Source organism: Triplophysa rosa, linkage group LG8, assembly GCF_024868665.1.
Source record: "Triplophysa rosa linkage group LG8, Trosa_1v2, whole genome shotgun sequence".
In the NCBI taxonomy this organism is placed as follows: Eukaryota; Metazoa; Chordata; class Actinopteri; order Cypriniformes; family Nemacheilidae; genus Triplophysa; species Triplophysa rosa.
The window spans coordinates 20,360,033-20,376,226 of NC_079897.1; the positions used below are offsets into that span (position 1 = coordinate 20,360,033).

A 16,194-nucleotide genomic window follows, 5' to 3' on the forward strand; every position below is an offset into this window, starting at 1 on the left:
CATGTATTTAAAGAATGTTGTCGAATGTTTTTGAGAAACCTTTGTTTTTCATCAAATCTCATTTTAAAGCATTTCTGAGATTTAACCAAGAGATCATACAACACATATATGTGCAAACAATTTCATTTTATTAAAGATGTTTTTTTACGAAGTCAACAGCGTGACATTGCACCTAAAGATCATTTCATTTTAGTGTCCCCTGTTGTCTTCTGCCATCAGTTGTGAGATTTGGCTATTCAGCAGGCTGTCTTCATTGTTGTCCACCTCCTCTTTTTCCTCTTTCTGAAGACTCCTGGCCAGCAGGTAGTCTTTTGGAGTGATGTCATCATCTTTCATCCGTTTGGCTTTGAGTTTCTTTTTCTCTATGAGTTTCTGTTTCCTGATTTCTGCCAGTGTGTTCAGCTGCTCTTGAGTTAGTCCTCCTGTTGCAGGACTTTGTGTGAGAGACTCTCTCGACCCCTTCTCTCGTTTATAAGCTTCAATCTGTTTGTGGAGTGCATCATGATCCACACCAAACACTGGTCTTTTCTTTTCTCCAAAGTCCATTAGATGCAGTCTGGCCCTTTGAGAGATTGAACAGCAAAAAGCTTTAGGAAAACTATTTTTAAGGAGTGTATTTCGCTTTCTTTCAACTCTTCTTACCCAACATCACTGATGGATGAATTGTTTATTTCATCTTCACCTGACCCATAATCTGCGATCTTGAGAAGGTTTTCAACCTTGCAATGCAATAAGAAAAATTACAAATGGTAGTTCCATCCCCAAAATTCATGAACCACAATGTAGTTTGTTTACCTCCATCATCGCAGCATATTGTTTATCTCTAATAAAAACCAAAGGAGGGACGCCACCAAGGATTTGGTGAGAGATGAGAAGGTATCTGATAAAATAAAACAAAATATGTAATTCCATTCATCCCTCAAAACCCAATCTAAATGTGCATATAAAAAGGCATACCGTATACGAGGAGCACATTTGTCTAAAGCATGCTGAATTTGACCGTCTTGTTCAGCTGACAGACTTGTCTTCCAGTATATTCGACAAGAGGAGAAATCTGGTGGTAGCGAAACCTACACATGGGTATAGACGGTGCATTAAGAAAAGCATTCATAAAGATATGGTGTATATAATTTCAATTGCAGAAAGAATCCTACTTTGGATATCTGAATGTTGTAGGCAGCAATATCTGAGTTGACCTCGTACGAATTCAGCAAGTCGGTCACTGCTTTGTAGATGATGTTGTTTAAAGTTCTTACACGAACACTGTCTTCCAGGTTTTTCTTTGACGGCTTTACAAAGTCAGGCAGACCTAGTGGTCTGGACTGAACGGGCAAAGTAAATGAATTTATATACAACACAAGCATGCTGACGTTGTGCATGTATAAAATCAAATATAATAATTTTCACCAAACCAATACAATCCCCATTACAACAATTAAAACAATTTGTGATTCTACGGTTTTATTTTCCAGCAGGGTCAGGTTGTTTACCTGCAGAGGAGTTTTATACCAATGCTTCTTCCTGTAAGAAAACATATCGACAACTTACAGTATGTAACTGTGATCAGAACTAGAGATTCCGTTTCATTTTGTATGTTAACAACAAACCGATCACTTACTTCTTATTGGCCAGCATCTTCATCAGTTTATTACCACCAGATAGACATGCTGAGCTATAAATACACCTTTCTTTATAGGTCATTAACCAGGAAACGCGCTGGTCAGCCAACAACTCGTGTCGTGCTGTTATGTGACACATCATTCTTGTTATTGCAGTTGTATATGGACTTAATGTCCATTCTTTAGAGCAAAGGATTCTCTTCACCGCCAACATATTCGCCAAGTTGAGCTCACGTTACATGCTTAGCATCGACAACATCCGTATGAATGCATCGTGACAGGAAAAGCAATAGAAAGGAGATAAAATCGAACGGCGTAGTGTATTTTTTGCGGCGCTCAGTGCTTGACATCCAAGTACCGCGAGAGCGATTCGATAGCAACGTTTTAGAGTCGTTCTCGCGGTACTTTGATGCAACGTGCCGATCGATCTGCGAAGCGCAGCGTGAAGTCGAAAATAATTTTATTTCATTTGTAAATTCTGATTAAAGGGTTACTTCACCCAAAAATGAAAAATCTGTCATCATTTACTCACCTTCGAGTTGTTCCAAATCTGTAAAAATGTATAAGATATTAGGAAGAATGCTTATAACCAGACAGATTTTGCCACCCATTGACCACCACAGCAGGGAAAAAACAATGGTAGTCAAAAGTCCCCCAGAACTGTTTGCTGTCCTATATTCTTAAAAATGTCTTATTTTCTTGTTCAACAGAACAAAAAAAATGATAAAGTAATTGTCCTACTATGGGAGTCAGTAGGGGGCAAGATCTGTTTGGTTATAAGCATTCTTCCAAATATTTTTCTCTGTGTTCATCAGAACAAAGAAATGTATACAGCTTTGGAACAACTCGAAGGTGAGTAAATGACAGAATTTTCATTTTTGGGTGAAGTATCCCTTTAATGTAATTTTGTAAACATGTATAAAACAAAAGGAACTTGTTACTTACAGTACTTTTCTTACTTCGATAAACACGTATGACATTTAGTGACATTTATTCCGGGATGCAAATACAACTTAAAACCTTGAAGAGGACACTGAGGCACTTCTTTTCACGTCTGTAATGATTAACAGTGGAAAAACCGAACATAAAATACTAAAAGTGTCCCTCTCAGTGATACAGGTTTTAAATTCTTGACTTTTGCCAGTTAGTAGCAAGTTAACCAGGTCTTCACTTTGTACAGTTGTAATATAAAATGTAATATGCAGAGCTATTTAACTACGTAATTTCCCAAATATATAGTACAACCTTCCAAAAACCAAACAACAAAAAAACAGATGTGACTACAATATAAAAGACGTTAGATTGAGTGTTTTTATCTTACAGTAAAGATCTGATTTTTTTTACAGTTTTAACATAATTATTCCATGAACTATATACAACACAAATACAAATAAAGTAGGGTGGATTTGGTTAGTATTACTTTACGTTCCCCTTTTTCAGAAAACACCACAAATCATGTGTATATCCAATCTATTATACCTTGCAATGGTTTATATCAGAGTCTGAACATGCTGTATACAAACACTGTCATCTAATAAACCCTGTTGAGTTTGACTGATTCTTTTCTTAGGTTGTACCACCGGAATGAACAGATCATGTTGCATCCGGTTCACGTCATTCATTTTGAACCCAAGAAGTACCCGAGTCTTTTTCTTCTGGATTGCTTTTAAGCACTTCGTAAGCTTGGTATTAAAGTGAGCCTTTACATCAGCCTTGTTTATCCACAAACGGGAAGCAAGCATTTCCATTTCAGTCTTTGACAAGTATGGCTTTCGGTGGAAGTATCTGGAAAGGAATTCTTTTCTGTCTTCGAAAGACGTAAACTCCATCCCTGTAGGGTCCAAGACCAGTTCAACTGTAGCTGGAGGGTCTTCTGACTTGATAACTTTGGAAGCTCTCCTCCTCCTGGTCTTTTCTGAAACAAACACTCTCTTTGGTTTGACACGATCCACTTTATCCTCCGTGACCGTTTCTGAAGAATTCTCAGTTTTAACAGAATTAAATAAATCCCCATCAAGGCGTTCCATCACATCTGGATTCAGTTGCCTCTCGGCTTCTTTGACTGCTTTGGGAGCACAACGACAGCGCTGCACGTGAACGGAAATAGTTTTTGGTGTCGACTTTTCAGTGTACACTCCGAAACAATATATGCATTTGAAAGCAGGGGTTTTCAGTATTGCGTGAATGGTTGGAACGACGTGGTGTTTCGTTTGAAGATGCTGCTCGTAGTCATCAGGCGACGACTTGAACTTCGCCTGACAGAATGGACAGTCAGTAGCCATTGCCTTCAATGTGGCGGAGTATTCTGCCTTATCTGGATACATTTTAATGTAGATTTTCTCCTGCGAGCCTGTGATCAATGCCAGGTTGAGCTCTCTGTTATCAAGCAGATCCTTGGGCACATCCGTGTTTAGATTAAAGGTAGTGAACATCAGGTTGCCCTCATCGTCACAGTCAAGACCAAACTGCTCTTTTATGCGATTGCGATTCTCCTTGATTTTGAGACTGTGCTCTTTATTTGTGTGCTCCATTACCTGTTTGAATGAATAGAACATCTGAGGGCAGAACAGACATTTCAAGCCGTGTAACAAGTGCTGGAAAATCCCTTGCTCTTTCAGTAAAATTTTGCACCTCAAACATCTGACCGTGTGATTGTCGTATTTTTTCAAAAATGGAGCGAGCACAGCCAACTCGTTTGGGGCAGAATTCCTGTTTATTGCCCTCTGAACAGTAGGCATAAGACCAGCGGGCACTACTGCTGAACTCAGAGGCTGGCTGATGTGGGGAGTGTTCAAAACCATTTGAGCAGGACCGCCCTGAACAGGCACTGTGAGCTGCATAGGTGCTAAAGTGTACGTTGGAACGCCGTTGACTTGGTTGCCCGTGGGAATGAGACGCACAGATTGAGAAGCCAAAGACTGATTCAGCTGAAGACCTGGAGTAACAAGAATGGGTGGACGCATGCCCATTTCGCCTGGGAGGTTGACCTTGACCCCAGGCGGGAAAAGAACCTTCTGTCCTTGCTGAGTGTGGGGTAACCTGGGCACAGCCATAGTAATGGGTACGGTCTTGGGTGCGTTCTGTGGCACCACCATATTAATGGACTTCACTACCGGAGAGGTAGACAACACTTGCTGCTGCTGCTGCTGTTGTTGGTGCTGCTGCTGTGTGTTCTGAAGAGCAGTCATTGCTGTGCCTGAAAGTAAGGCTTGCGTTTGTGGAGACAGAAACATCTGCCCTCCACCGGGAGAGCAAAACAAAGCAGTTGTGTTGCTTGGCCCAGCCATGACTACGGTGCCGTTAGACTTGGAGGCTTGGATGCCGTTTCCGTTTGTTTGCTGCGACTGCTGTTGCAAGTAGTTTGGTCTCGCAACCAGCGCGACCTGCTGCATCGCTTTCGGCGTGAGGCTTAGCAGATTCTGTTGTCTAGCAAATTGGCTTGTGCAGCTCTTTTCGATTATGGAAGGCATTATCTGCCAGTGCAGGTCTTTGTGCTTCTCCGAACTCAAAATGTGATAAAGTAGATGCTCGATGGTTTCGGCTGGCAGTTTGCACATTTTACAGTGATATTTTACAGAAGTGCCATCCCGTGTTTTCTCGCCCTCCTCCTTTTGTGTACTATCTGAGCCAAGCCCGAAGTAACGGTCCAACATAGTAGCATAGTGGTTAACTAAGACATGCTTCTTCATCACATACAGTAAAGAGTCATGATAGCCACACGTTGCACATATATATCGGTCGTCGGCTGCATCAGCAGAGACTGTAACTGAGACAGTTTTGGGGGCGTGGGCCAAAGTGTGTCTAGGGATGTTTTGAATAGCTAGGGGTCGGCCTTTTGATGGCAGGGTGTGAAAAAACTTAATGTGTTGACCTGTTACTTTTGGGGTGCTAACAAATGAGCAGTGGGGGCATATTAACAGACAGGCCAGGTCCAGCTCCTCCCCATGGCAGCGATGAATATGACTTCTGAACGTTGGCACGGACCGGCTGGAGTACCAGCAGAGACTGCAGCACAAGGCCTGGCTCCTGTATGGATACTGCAAGACAAAAGTGATGTTATCAAGAATTGTTTTGTTTAGATTATGTTGATAAATAATGGCAATATATCATCGCTATCCTTCTGAAACCTCGGATGTCCAATTTCCTGTTTTCCAGGAAATGGAAAAAACACTGTACTTTTAAATGATAAATACCGTGTTGTCAAAGTTGGCAAGCACTTTTTGGTACTTTAATTAGTTAGTTAGTTTTTAACATTTTTTAGTCACTTGAAGAAATGTTTCTCATAATCTCAAATTTTTTAATCTGAAGATGTATGCTTAAATGTTTGAAATTATTTTGTAGACAATTGTTGTAGATAATTTTGTTAATGAAAAGTTTGTTGACCAGGAGGGCATTTTTGCAAATTCTAGGCAAAAAGTGGCTAGTATCAATATATAACACGTTTTTCCATTTATTCTGGACTAGCCACAAATTCTGTAGCTACATTTGTGTTATTCCATAGTTTTGCTAAGTGTAATATTATGTGGAAAAAGTATTAATAAACAATGAGCAGATGACACTAAACGTTTGACAGGCAGTGTATGACTGGAAATACAGTATATGAAGGAAAGAAGAAAAGCACTAAGGGACATTTAAACAAAACTACCTTTTTTCTTTTTTTGCCAACATGACCATCTGTGAAATTATCCCATTCTGTGTTGTTGAAACTTGCTTCCCCAGCATCAAAATCTTTGTATGTCTGTTGGAAATGAGGTGAGAAATTAGCATATACCAAAGATGCTCATGTCAAATATGATCTCTACTGGTTTTTTTACCTCCATCAGATCTTGACACTGCTGCATCCCAATGTCACACAGAATACTTTTGACCCGTTTTCTTGGTCGTCTGAGTTTTGTTAGGTTCTTCACCGGAATTTGATACATTTTGCTGATCCTGTGAGTGACATTTTAAAATAAAATGATAACATCCAATTAAACTGACGCACAGGCTACAGAACACCTAAATCGATGCCACAATATACCCAATTTTATATGACCGTTTCCCAAACGATCCTCCTTAAGATCATCCTAATTATTGAGTCTATAACATGGTTATTATATATACAGCTCGTTGTAACTATGTCCCCATCGTGTCTGTGATGCGCTTCTGACACATTATATTTTGTAAAAACCAGCCGTGCCATTAAGTTGTATCAATGGGAGAAACTCCTCAACCCGTCCTTCATACATCACGCTGTGTTGCTCAACTGATAATGACGTCTGTTATAAACCTGTCTACCTTCAATATTCTGGCACAAAGCTGCCGTTTGAGTGGATGGAGCTCCGTCCAATTCTTCCGGCGTCACTGGATGGCGCGCGGTATTGAATCTGCTACTTCACAGTCCGCGGCATCCGAGTTGCGCTCGATCCGCCTTCCTTATCACATCCGCGATCGTATGCTGAAATTTAAACCATCCACAAGATTTGCTCACTTTTAATTGTACCTCAGTAAAACATCACCCTTACTCCTGCTGAAAAACATGGCGCACAGGAAGACAGGAAGTGACGTTGTCTCATTTACATATTGCATAGTGCAGCTCCACCAATGGAAGAAGGGTGGGCTGATCTTGCAAAGTTGATCAGTTTGATGGTCATGGGTTAGAGGAATTAATAATCACAGGACCATGGCTGTGGTCCTTACCTGTGGATGTTGTAGGCACACCTGTGGCACCTCACTTTACTGCCAGTGGCATGATGGGCTGAGAGATGGCATCATGTCATGTCTGATATCTGGCTGACAGGTAATTGGTGTGCTGTTTGGCTAAATCATTATGATATGCAATGTACGCCTGTTGATGTTCGATGTCAACTCAGGTAGCATAATTTATAACATGATTATCTTAAACCTTCAAAAGCTATCTATGCAAAGCAGGTGTCTGCAATATGTCATTTGAAGCATTAGTTGTTGATAAATGTTCTAAAATGAAATAACTGTATTTAGTAACTCAAACATGGCCACTTCTACATTCATGTAATATTTAAGCTTTTATTTAGTGGTGACATTTAAACAGTCAAATAAATACATATTGTGAATGTCTTCAGTCTATTATAGTATTTAAGATGAACAGATTTCTCATGTGGTGCCTAATGTTATTTGCACTACAATGTACAGTGTTACATTTGAACCTGCAATAATCTTAAAACTTAGTGTAATATTTATAGTAATGTTAAACTTAAGTGACATGCAAAAAGCAGGGTTACCACTGTCATTGAAAACCCATATCACTATGTTTCTAGGTCTGGAGGGAAAATTAAAATCTTATGTTTTAAAGCAGTGGTCACCTACCCTGTTCCTGGAGATCGACCGTCCTGCAGACTGCAGCTCCAACCCTGCTTCAGCACACCTGTCTGTAATTATCAAGCAAACCTGAACACCTTGATTAGATAGTTCAGGTGTGTTTGATTGGGGTTAGAGCTGAAATCTTCAGGACGGTCGATCTCCAGGAGCAGGGTTGGTGACCACTGTTTTAAAGGGATAGTTCACCCAAAAATGAAAATTCTGTCATGAATCTCACTCACGCTTGTTTGGTTGAACACAAAGGAAGATATTTGGAAGAATGTTAGCCACTGAGGTTTCTGGGGCACCATTGACTACCATAGTAGAAAAATATTGCATAATTTCTTTGTTCTGTTGAACACAAAAGAAGATATTTTGAAGAATTTAGGAAAACAAACAGTTCTGGGGCACCTTTGACAACCATTTAATTATTTTATACTATGGTAGTCAATGGTGCCCCATTGTTGCTAAATATCTTTCTTTGTGTTCAACAGAACAAAGAATTTGATACAGGTTTGGAACAACTTGAGGTTGAGTAAATGATGACAGATTTTTTTTCTTTTTGGGTTAACTATCCCTTTAAGTGTAAAGTGCAGGGTAAAGTTAACATGGGTGGTATAGTTACACAATGTCCTCACAAAATGACAACAATTCCATCTTCCTCCATTTCTACCTGGTGCAACATTAAATGTTGACTCACATCTATGTGCCATGTGCTTAGAAGGTCATGGGTGCTACAGCTCGAACCTCCCTGTCTGATGGACGGTTTATAGCCATAATGCTTTTGGGGGGTCTGATGCCTGTGAAGTGGGAGGTCTTGCTCACCGTGAGCTGTATAGTTGAGGCAAGGCTGAGAGTGATAGGCGGCTGCAGAAATTAATGAGTTGGGTTGTCTAGCAAAAACGTGGGGCTTGTGAGAAGTATAAACATGTGGATGAGAAGTATAAGAGGCCGTTGAAGCACTGGAGTGCCGGGAAGTGTATTTGATGGCCCTCTCGACAATCACATCTGCATCTTCTTCACTCTCAGACCCATTAACTGTCAAGCCGTAAGCTTTCATTATCATTGGTAGCCCTGGGTAGCTTACAGAGTCCGTGTTATCAAGAAAGTGTCTTGAGGAACAGCAGCTTTTTCGTCTTATGTTGTTATGCTGGTTTGCGGGTTTTACAGTGATAATGAGGTTGTGACTGTTGGCAATCATCATGTCAGTCACCTGGTCCAAAGACTTTCCCATTACATCAATACCATTCACCTCCAAAACCTGATCATTGATGGCCAGAAGTCCAGTGCTCTCGGCCAGTCCGCCGGGTACTATGCGTGAGATGAAGATCCCCGGCACTTTTTTTAAGCCGAAAGGAGTAACTCTAACAGTAGTACCATCACGAATGTAAAACCCTAGAGGTCTGTCCGAGCCCTGGTGGTAGAGGCGGACTCTTCTGTGGCATTCTGGTAGGATGTCCACATCAATGATGGAAGAAACGGGGCGGAAGTTGTGTGGCATGCTGATCTGAAACTGAGATTTTCTGTGGCTGACGTCGCCCCAGAATGCTGATGGAGATTTCTTTCGCTTTAACATGCCGTCGACTCCAATGATACACTGCTCAGCTTCATCTGTAAAACAGTGTGTAAAGTAGGTTGAGCAAAGTGTTTTCTGATATAATCACGGGTGATAATCGTGATATCACAAAAAAGATTTTTCAAGGACATGACAGTTATCATCATTTTCTAATCTCATTAGACTTTGCTTTGATCATTTCCTTATAAAAGCTACTTTATAGTGTTTGTCCTTTTAAACTGTTTACTGAGGATTTAACCCTATCACATGAACTTGGGACGGAAAGCAATAAGATCATCTAGCTGGCAAAACAAACACACCATTTGGGAAAAGCAATTATGCTCAAGTACATGATGCCCAAGATAAATTCCTTCCTTCCTACCATCATGGAGATAAAACACACTGGCTAATGGCCTGAAACATTCAGCTGTCATAATGCTACTTTAACTAAAAATACTAAAAACATTGCACCAAAAATATATATATTGATCATACATAACTGGTTTTCATACTATGCATATTGGGACTAACTAGTCTTGGAAAGCATCTTGTATTATACACACTGTATATGTTACTTAGTTAAAAATGTACCCCTTCTTATACACAAACACCAATAGTATGTTTTTATATTGTGAGTTACAAGAATACGAGATGTAAGACAGATATGGATTCGAATTTTCTCCTTGGCCCTTTCTGTACCTTGCAGCTGAATAAAGATGCGCAGTAAAGATTGTGTGGAGGTCACGGCTTTCCAAAAGTTGTCATCATTATTGATGGGCAACAGTTCTCCATGAACATCCGCATATCCGATAAGGACGTCCATTTGCCATAAGTGATGTAAACGCAGAACGAGTCGGTGGAAATCTCTGTATTTCCCAGGGTCAGAACGATCAAGGGAAAACCTCCTGAATTCTGCACCATACTGTAGGAACGCATGAATTAGGTTATATAACACAAGACTTTCTCTGTCAAAATGATAAAATTTTGCAACACTGTTCATGCATTACGGTTTGTATCATAGTGAGCCTCAGAAGTAGTGAGAGGGTCTTCATTGAGCTAACACAATAGACATAATTTGGAAGTGTGTAGGTCCTTTTTTACAAAATGTATTTCTGTAGCCTAATAAATACAATCTGTGAATGAACTTCGAAAATAATTAGTCAATATAATATTATACCATATTAATAATGTAAGATGATTAATTTACATTTATAAAATGCATAGAGCCAAAAAACAAGCAATGTTTGTACACTAACGCACGGCCACGCACATACAGCTCAATGACGTTTCACAATGATAACAAGAAAAGCACGTGCAGGTTCACTTACTTTACTTTTCACCTCCAGGATAGAGCAGCAGTGCAGAGATTGCGACTTTCTAAGCGTCTTGTTCATGTTCTCCGATGAGCAGTCAACTGCACAATCTCCGCAAACCACTTGGGTTTTGTTTAGCTCTGCATGACCAAAAAGCGTTACGCATCACTGAATAAGCGGAAAAGCAGCAAATGTTCTGACAAAAGTAAGTACGAACGAAGACGACATAATATGCTCGTTGTAGTACTTCTTTTTAGTCACATTTATTTGCTTTCTCCGGCAGATCGTTACGCATTTAAGATTATGCGCTTATTCATGCGATTGACTGATTGGTTTGAGGTGAAAATAAGAAACAAATAACATTTGAAAATAATAAACAAGCTGTAATGAATAAAAACACTTTGTTTTATTTACTTGTACTGTAACGTTTATTGATGTAATGTTTTTGTGGCATGATGAGTACATTTTCTAAATAAACAGGAACAGAACTGTTACGCAACGCTTTAATAACTTATATTAAAAGTAACCTTTTTTGTTAAGCAAGTTGTGAATCATACACATACAATAATCACATCTCCTGTGTGTTTTTACAGTTTTAGAATATAATTATAATAACATCTAATCAGTAGTTTTGTGTTCAGCTGGGTTAAAAAGAAAGGAGAGACAGATGGCTCTGTGATCTGGCCTTATGCCTTGACTTCATCAGGAGGCTGGCCTCCAGTTAGCGCAGCCAAGGCATTGGTCACCATCCTCTCCACCATGACCTTAGACGTTTCCAAAGTGTGGGTTCCCAGGTGGGGCAGGATGATAACATTTGGACAGGACAGCAGGGGATGGTCCCTGTATAAAACATAGTATCATTAATACTGCAACAGTGGTGTGCTGAATGTAGGAGGGTGTGAAAGTGTACAGTCCTTTACATACTGGCTTCAGCAAGTGCAATAGAATGACAGCATGATAAGCCAAGCAAACCTGGGCAGTGGTTCAGGATAGGTGACATCTAAAGCTGCAGCTCGTATTACTTTCTTTTGTAGAGCATCCACTAAAGCATCTTGGTCCACTACTAAACCTAAAACAACAAAAGTATGCAATATGTTAATAAACTGGTCAAAATATATTTAGTATGGTTAAAGTAACTTACACCTAGAAAAGAGTAACGGAGACTTTTTATACTAAAACAAATGTTGAAACATATAAAGCTGTATCTTCTCCACTCAACAAGCAGAAAGGCAAGTGACAGAAAAAAATACATCCAATCTGTTTTCAATCACGCGTGAATTGGTCTCAGATGGGAATGTATTTCTTTAATTGAATTTACATGTTACAACCAATTATGTTACCTCTGCTGATGTTGATAAGGGTGGCACTGGGTTTCATCATTGCAAGCTCTTTGGCACCAATCAGTTTGTGTGTCTGAGGAGAGAGATTGACTACCACCATGACAAAGTCTGACCTCTGTAGCAGCTCTTCCATACTTTTACAATATGTGGCCCCAACTGCATTTTCTTCACTCTCCGGCCTGAACATACAGAAGAAAACACTGTGAAAATACACTTATAGTTTACTAAGGTACAGTTTACTCTACAATAAAAATTTACTCTACAATAAAAATGTTGTCATCATTTATTCTTTCCTGTGGCTCAGTGGTTAGAGCATGGCACCAGCAATGCCAAGGTCATGTGTTCGATCCCAGGGGATTGCACATAGTCAGAAACAAATGGATAATACATAAGCGTCTGCCAAATGCATGAATGTAAAATGTAATTTATTCACCCCCATGTTATTCAAACCCTTTATATTTCTCCTATGGAACACAAAAGAAGATATTTTGAGAAATGTCTCAGTAATATAGTGTCTATACTATGTAAGTGAATGGGGGACAATGTTGTTCAATGTTCTTTAAAATATCTTCTTGTGCTCTGCAGAATTAAGTACTACAGGTCTGGAATGACATGAGGGTAAGTAAATGATGAAAGTTTTTTCATCACTATCACTTTAAGGATTACATTTAGTGAATGTTTTGACCAAATGCATTTTAGTTAATGTTCTGACTACATTGAAATGACTGTATAAATTTCTGATTGTCCAGATGAACACAGAGAAAGATATTTGGAAAAATGTTAGCAACTGACATTTCTGGGACATCACTGACTAACGTATAGGAAAAGTTGCTAACAGTTGCTAACATTTTTCCAAATATGTTTCTTTGTGTTCAGCAGAACAAAAAAATGTATACGGGTTTGGAACAACTTGAGGGGAGTAAGTCATGACAGAATTTTCATTTTTGGGTGGAGAATCCTTTTAACTAACCCATGATATGCCCAAGAGGGCGAAAATGATTAGCTTACTTATTAATTAAACGAAGAGAGAAACTGTACTGTGACCAAGTGAATCAAAGTCCAGCAGACTCACCGTCGATTCCTATTGTAGTAACGGATTTTCATCTCAAACCCTTGAGCTCTCTTGGCTACTTTGTATCCAATTCTACCCATGCCAATGATGCCAAGGGCGGCTCCACTGACATCAGTGCCCAAAAAAGCCTCTGACAAATCTTCAGATTCCCGAAACTCACAATAGTTGTGACCTGCCGAGAAAAAAAAGTACAATGTAAAATATAAAATTAAGAAAAATAACTATAGCAAAAACTATGATGAAGCAGGTAAAGAAGAGAAACTACAGCTCTTACCCTTGACAATATTTCGTGCAGATGCTAACATCAAACCCATTCCAATATCAGCAGTGGCATTATCCACCACATGAGGGGTGTTGCAAACTTTCACCCCAAAGCTATTGATAAGAGGAATATCAAGATGATCTACTCCTACCCCACCATTCACTACAACTTTGAGGTTAGGTAAGGACTGTAACAGATCATGGTCAACCTTAATATTAACACCCCACACAATCAGTGCCTGGATTCTGTCAGCGAAGTCCTCTTTCCTCACCACGAATTTATCGTATGGTATTACAGTGAAATGTTTCTCGATAAGAGGGGCAAAACACTGATAGATGCCCCCTCTTCTTCCAAATGTGGTAGCCAAAACCCAAGGTTTCTCCATAATCTGTGAAAAAAACGAAAATGATTAAAAACGTATGTTTTTAAGTAAAAAATAAAGAATCGTTTTGTTACGAAAATGCATTTATTTTTAAAACTAAATGTACAACCTTTCTTTCTCACCAGTTGTGGGAAAGTCGCTGGACCCCAGTCTTTCCACCAACGACTCTATTTGTGAGCAACATGGTAGCCTGCCTTTTCATCCAGACATGGTTAATCTAGTACCGATTAAGATCAAAGGTGGTATTCTGTAAATCGTTCATGTGTAGCTGTAGCGTCTCAAAAAATGAACAACTGTCTGACATAGAGACGGTTACTTTCCAAATAGTCTATCCGTTGTTTTTCTTTCGTTTCCACTTTATGAAAGGCCACAGGTGTTGTAATCACGCAAGTAACCAGAAGGGAGCGTTAGAAGCCCAGCAATGATATACATTTCTTCACGAGATTAATTACTTTAGAGCAATTTTATTGACATTTACTTCGAGTTTGCCCGTATCATGAAATTGTGACATTTGTTGTGACCTCGGACATCTAGCTGTCAATAGATCACTTCCATTAAAATCTTTACAATGCTGAATTGGAAAAACAACCCATATGTGCTGGGAAACCAACCACATTAATTATTTTCTTAAAAAATAACATGAAAACGTAATATAAACGTTTAATAACAACAGCATTTAAAAGCACACATCATTCTGTGGTCTTTGACAGTATAAGAGCATTGCATTAATTCCAGAACAGTTAGTACAGGGTTATTATTGGCTACAGCAGTGCTCCAGGTTTCCTGTCGCCTCCATCTGTTCTGATATTTGTGTGTGGAGGTTCAGCTTCAGACAAAAACAACTCATTTAATTTATTATGTATTAACTGGATCTGATTGTTTATCTTTTAATACCATTATAATGCAATTTTTCATTATGGAACACTAGAGGAATTTGTGGTATAATTCAGTCAAACTTAAGTGTTTCAGGATTGGCTACTTTAATATGATGATACCAGTGTATTCACAGTCAACACCCAAAGTCCATCTGCTAAACTGGCAGGTATTCCAGAGTAAACGTCCACAACAACCACTTGTGAGTAAATTTTTCACAACTCAGTATACCTCTTTATATGTTTTTAAAAATTGCCTTATAAATAACAGTTTATGAGGAGTGTTTAAGGATTTATTATGTCAGTATTTATTTGGGCTTTTCTTTCACCCAGACATTAGCTTTCCTTAAAAAATTATAAAAGTGGGTCATAAAAAATTGATGTCATGATCCATTTTCTAAAAACGTTTTTGTTACCCTGGAAGTGAAAAGTGAACAGAAATATTAGAAACACATTCCTGATTTTTTTATAATAAAATTATTTCATTCCTGACATGCCCATTTACAACAACTAAACAATCCATACAATGTGGATGCAGTAAAAGCATCATCTACAAAAGCAGAACAATCTCTACAAACTTTAATTGTGTCCTGCCTTTGTATGAAAACTATTCCTGTGAATTTGCTTTGGCCATCAACCAAAATCTTTGGTTCTGTTAAGCACTTCCCTTCAATGTCTAGTGCTTCACAATTAGCCTCCATCTCTAACTCTGGCCCCAGGGACAGGCATGTTTTAAACTGATGAATTGATTCCCCTGCCAGCAGGGTGGCCCATTATTAGTGAATTTCAGCATTCATAGTCTACTTAAACCCCTATTTTTCAGTACTGACCAGAAGAAAATTCAGAACAAGCTCTTATTTTACTCATGTGATTTAACAAAACAAAGGGTCCTACAAAACCACATGTTCCTCTTTATCAAAAGACAGACAGTCATCTATTCATACCAATTAAATGACTGATTGCTTTGTGTCTAAAGTTAGTATGACATTCTATGCAAAAAATGTTTTATGCAAAACATTGGTTTTAGTGGGGGGTTTTTTGTACTACATTAAAATAATCACATATATCCCAAAATTCTTTTCAGTTTCCCTGTCCTTGTCTTCACATATCTGACCAGAAGTTTCTGCTGTAATGAAATAGGCTCTTGTGCTGTGATATACCCCTGATACATCTTGAGGTTATTTTTAACCCTATTCCAATTAAAGAGGCCTATCTGCCCCGTGGCTCTGACTGAATGATACCATTTCTTCCGTATTTTCTGGTGAAAAGCCCAAGAACAGATTTTAGCAAATCTTTAGTCTATCAGCAAAATCACAGCAATATCTCTTGTTCCCATATTTTTTCCAATTTTTAAAGAAAACAGATCATTCTGAAAATATCAGCATTGTTGAAAAGATACAGCTTGCAACACAAATCATGACATTTTGAGACAGACTTTTAGGTCGTATTCAAATGAATAACAAT

The 16,194-nt window shown here is 39.0% G+C and overlaps 4 protein-coding genes across 6 annotated transcripts; all 4 read right to left on the reverse strand.

Annotated features, from left to right (window-relative positions):
- Positions 1-155: 155 nt before the first annotated feature.
- On the reverse strand, positions 156-2,246 carry rbfa (ribosome binding factor A). The gene is made up of 7 exons (XM_057339577.1): positions 1,619-2,246; positions 1,491-1,521; positions 1,155-1,322; positions 958-1,070; positions 796-880; positions 643-719; positions 156-562 (listed from the first exon to the last, which is right to left on the reverse strand). The coding sequence occupies exons 1-7, from the start codon at positions 1,831-1,833 to the stop codon at positions 190-192; spliced, it is 1,062 nt and encodes a 353-aa protein (XP_057195560.1). The 5' UTR covers positions 1,834-2,246; the 3' UTR covers positions 156-189.
- A 241-nt stretch (positions 2,247-2,487) lies between these two features.
- Positions 2,488-7,508, reverse strand: adnp2a (ADNP homeobox 2a). Its single transcript, XM_057339575.1, has 4 exons — positions 6,897-7,508; positions 6,434-6,551; positions 6,265-6,357; positions 2,488-5,656 (listed from the first exon to the last, which is right to left on the reverse strand). The coding sequence occupies exons 2-4, from the start codon at positions 6,539-6,541 to the stop codon at positions 3,110-3,112; spliced, it is 2,748 nt and encodes a 915-aa protein (XP_057195558.1). The 5' UTR covers positions 6,542-6,551; positions 6,897-7,508; the 3' UTR covers positions 2,488-3,109.
- Positions 7,509-7,621: 113 nt separating this feature from the next.
- pard6ga (par-6 family cell polarity regulator gamma a) lies at positions 7,622-11,011 on the reverse strand. The gene is made up of 3 exons (XM_057339576.1): positions 10,818-11,011; positions 10,189-10,411; positions 7,622-9,545 (listed from the first exon to the last, which is right to left on the reverse strand). Exons 1-3 carry the CDS (start codon positions 10,881-10,883, stop codon positions 8,569-8,571), a joined length of 1,266 nt encoding a protein of 421 aa, XP_057195559.1. The 5' UTR covers positions 10,884-11,011; the 3' UTR covers positions 7,622-8,568.
- A 206-nt stretch (positions 11,012-11,217) lies between these two features.
- zgc:136493 (uncharacterized protein LOC692276 homolog) lies at positions 11,218-14,200 on the reverse strand. Of its 3 annotated transcripts, none has more exons than XM_057339580.1 (6): positions 13,981-14,200; positions 13,489-13,864; positions 13,215-13,386; positions 12,143-12,342; positions 11,775-11,871; positions 11,218-11,642 (listed from the first exon to the last, which is right to left on the reverse strand). In XM_057339580.1, exons 2-6 carry the CDS (start codon positions 13,859-13,861, stop codon positions 11,489-11,491), a joined length of 996 nt encoding a protein of 331 aa, XP_057195563.1. In that variant the 5' UTR covers positions 13,862-13,864; positions 13,981-14,200; the 3' UTR covers positions 11,218-11,488. The 3 variants fall into 3 exon arrangements, with proteins under 3 accessions (XP_057195563.1, XP_057195561.1, XP_057195564.1); XM_057339578.1 differs by having other exon boundaries at positions 13,968-14,200; XM_057339581.1 differs by having other exon boundaries at positions 11,221-11,642; positions 12,143-12,321; positions 13,968-14,200.
- Between the last annotated feature and the right edge of the window lie 1,994 nt (positions 14,201-16,194).

Bases quoted from the DNA above. Each gene is read 5' to 3' on its own strand.
- rbfa (XM_057339577.1), bottom strand. From the start codon at position 1,833: ATGTTGGCGGTGAAGAGAATCCTTTGCTCTAAAGAATGGACATTAAGT. The intron at 1,323-1,490 runs GTAAACAACCTG...TTGCCCGTTCAG, and splicing joins GGTATAAAACTCCTCTGCAG to TCCAGACCACTAGGTCTGCC. The intron at 720-795 runs GTAAACAAACTA...TTGCATTGCAAG, and splicing joins AATATGCTGCGATGATGGAG to GTTGAAAACCTTCTCAAGAT.
- adnp2a (XM_057339575.1), bottom strand. From the start codon at position 6,541: ATGTATCAAATTCCGGTGAAGAACCTAACAAAACTCAGACGACCAAGA. The intron at 6,358-6,433 runs GTAAAAAAACCA...CATTTCCAACAG, and splicing joins AGTGTCAAGATCTGATGGAG to ACATACAAAGATTTTGATGC. The intron at 5,657-6,264 runs GTAGTTTTGTTT...TTTGTCTTGCAG, and splicing joins TTGGCAAAAAAAGAAAAAAG to TATCCATACAGGAGCCAGGC.
- pard6ga (XM_057339576.1), bottom strand. From the start codon at position 10,883: ATGAACAAGACGCTTAGAAAGTCGCAATCTCTGCACTGCTGCTCTATC. The intron at 10,412-10,817 runs GTAAGTGAACCT...GCGTTCCTACAG, and splicing joins TCCTGGAGGTGAAAAGTAAA to TATGGTGCAGAATTCAGGAG. The intron at 9,546-10,188 runs GTACAGAAAGGG...ACTGTTTTACAG, and splicing joins CATCTTTATTCAGCTGCAAG to ATGAAGCTGAGCAGTGTATC.
- zgc:136493 (XM_057339580.1), bottom strand. From the start codon at position 13,861: ATGGAGAAACCTTGGGTTTTGGCTACCACATTTGGAAGAAGAGGGGGC. The intron at 13,387-13,488 runs GTAAGAGCTGTA...TTTTCTCGGCAG, and splicing joins TGCACGAAATATTGTCAAGG to GTCACAACTATTGTGAGTTT. The intron at 12,343-13,214 runs GTGAGTCTGCTG...GTATTTTCACAG, and splicing joins TACTACAATAGGAATCGACG to TGTTTTCTTCTGTATGTTCA.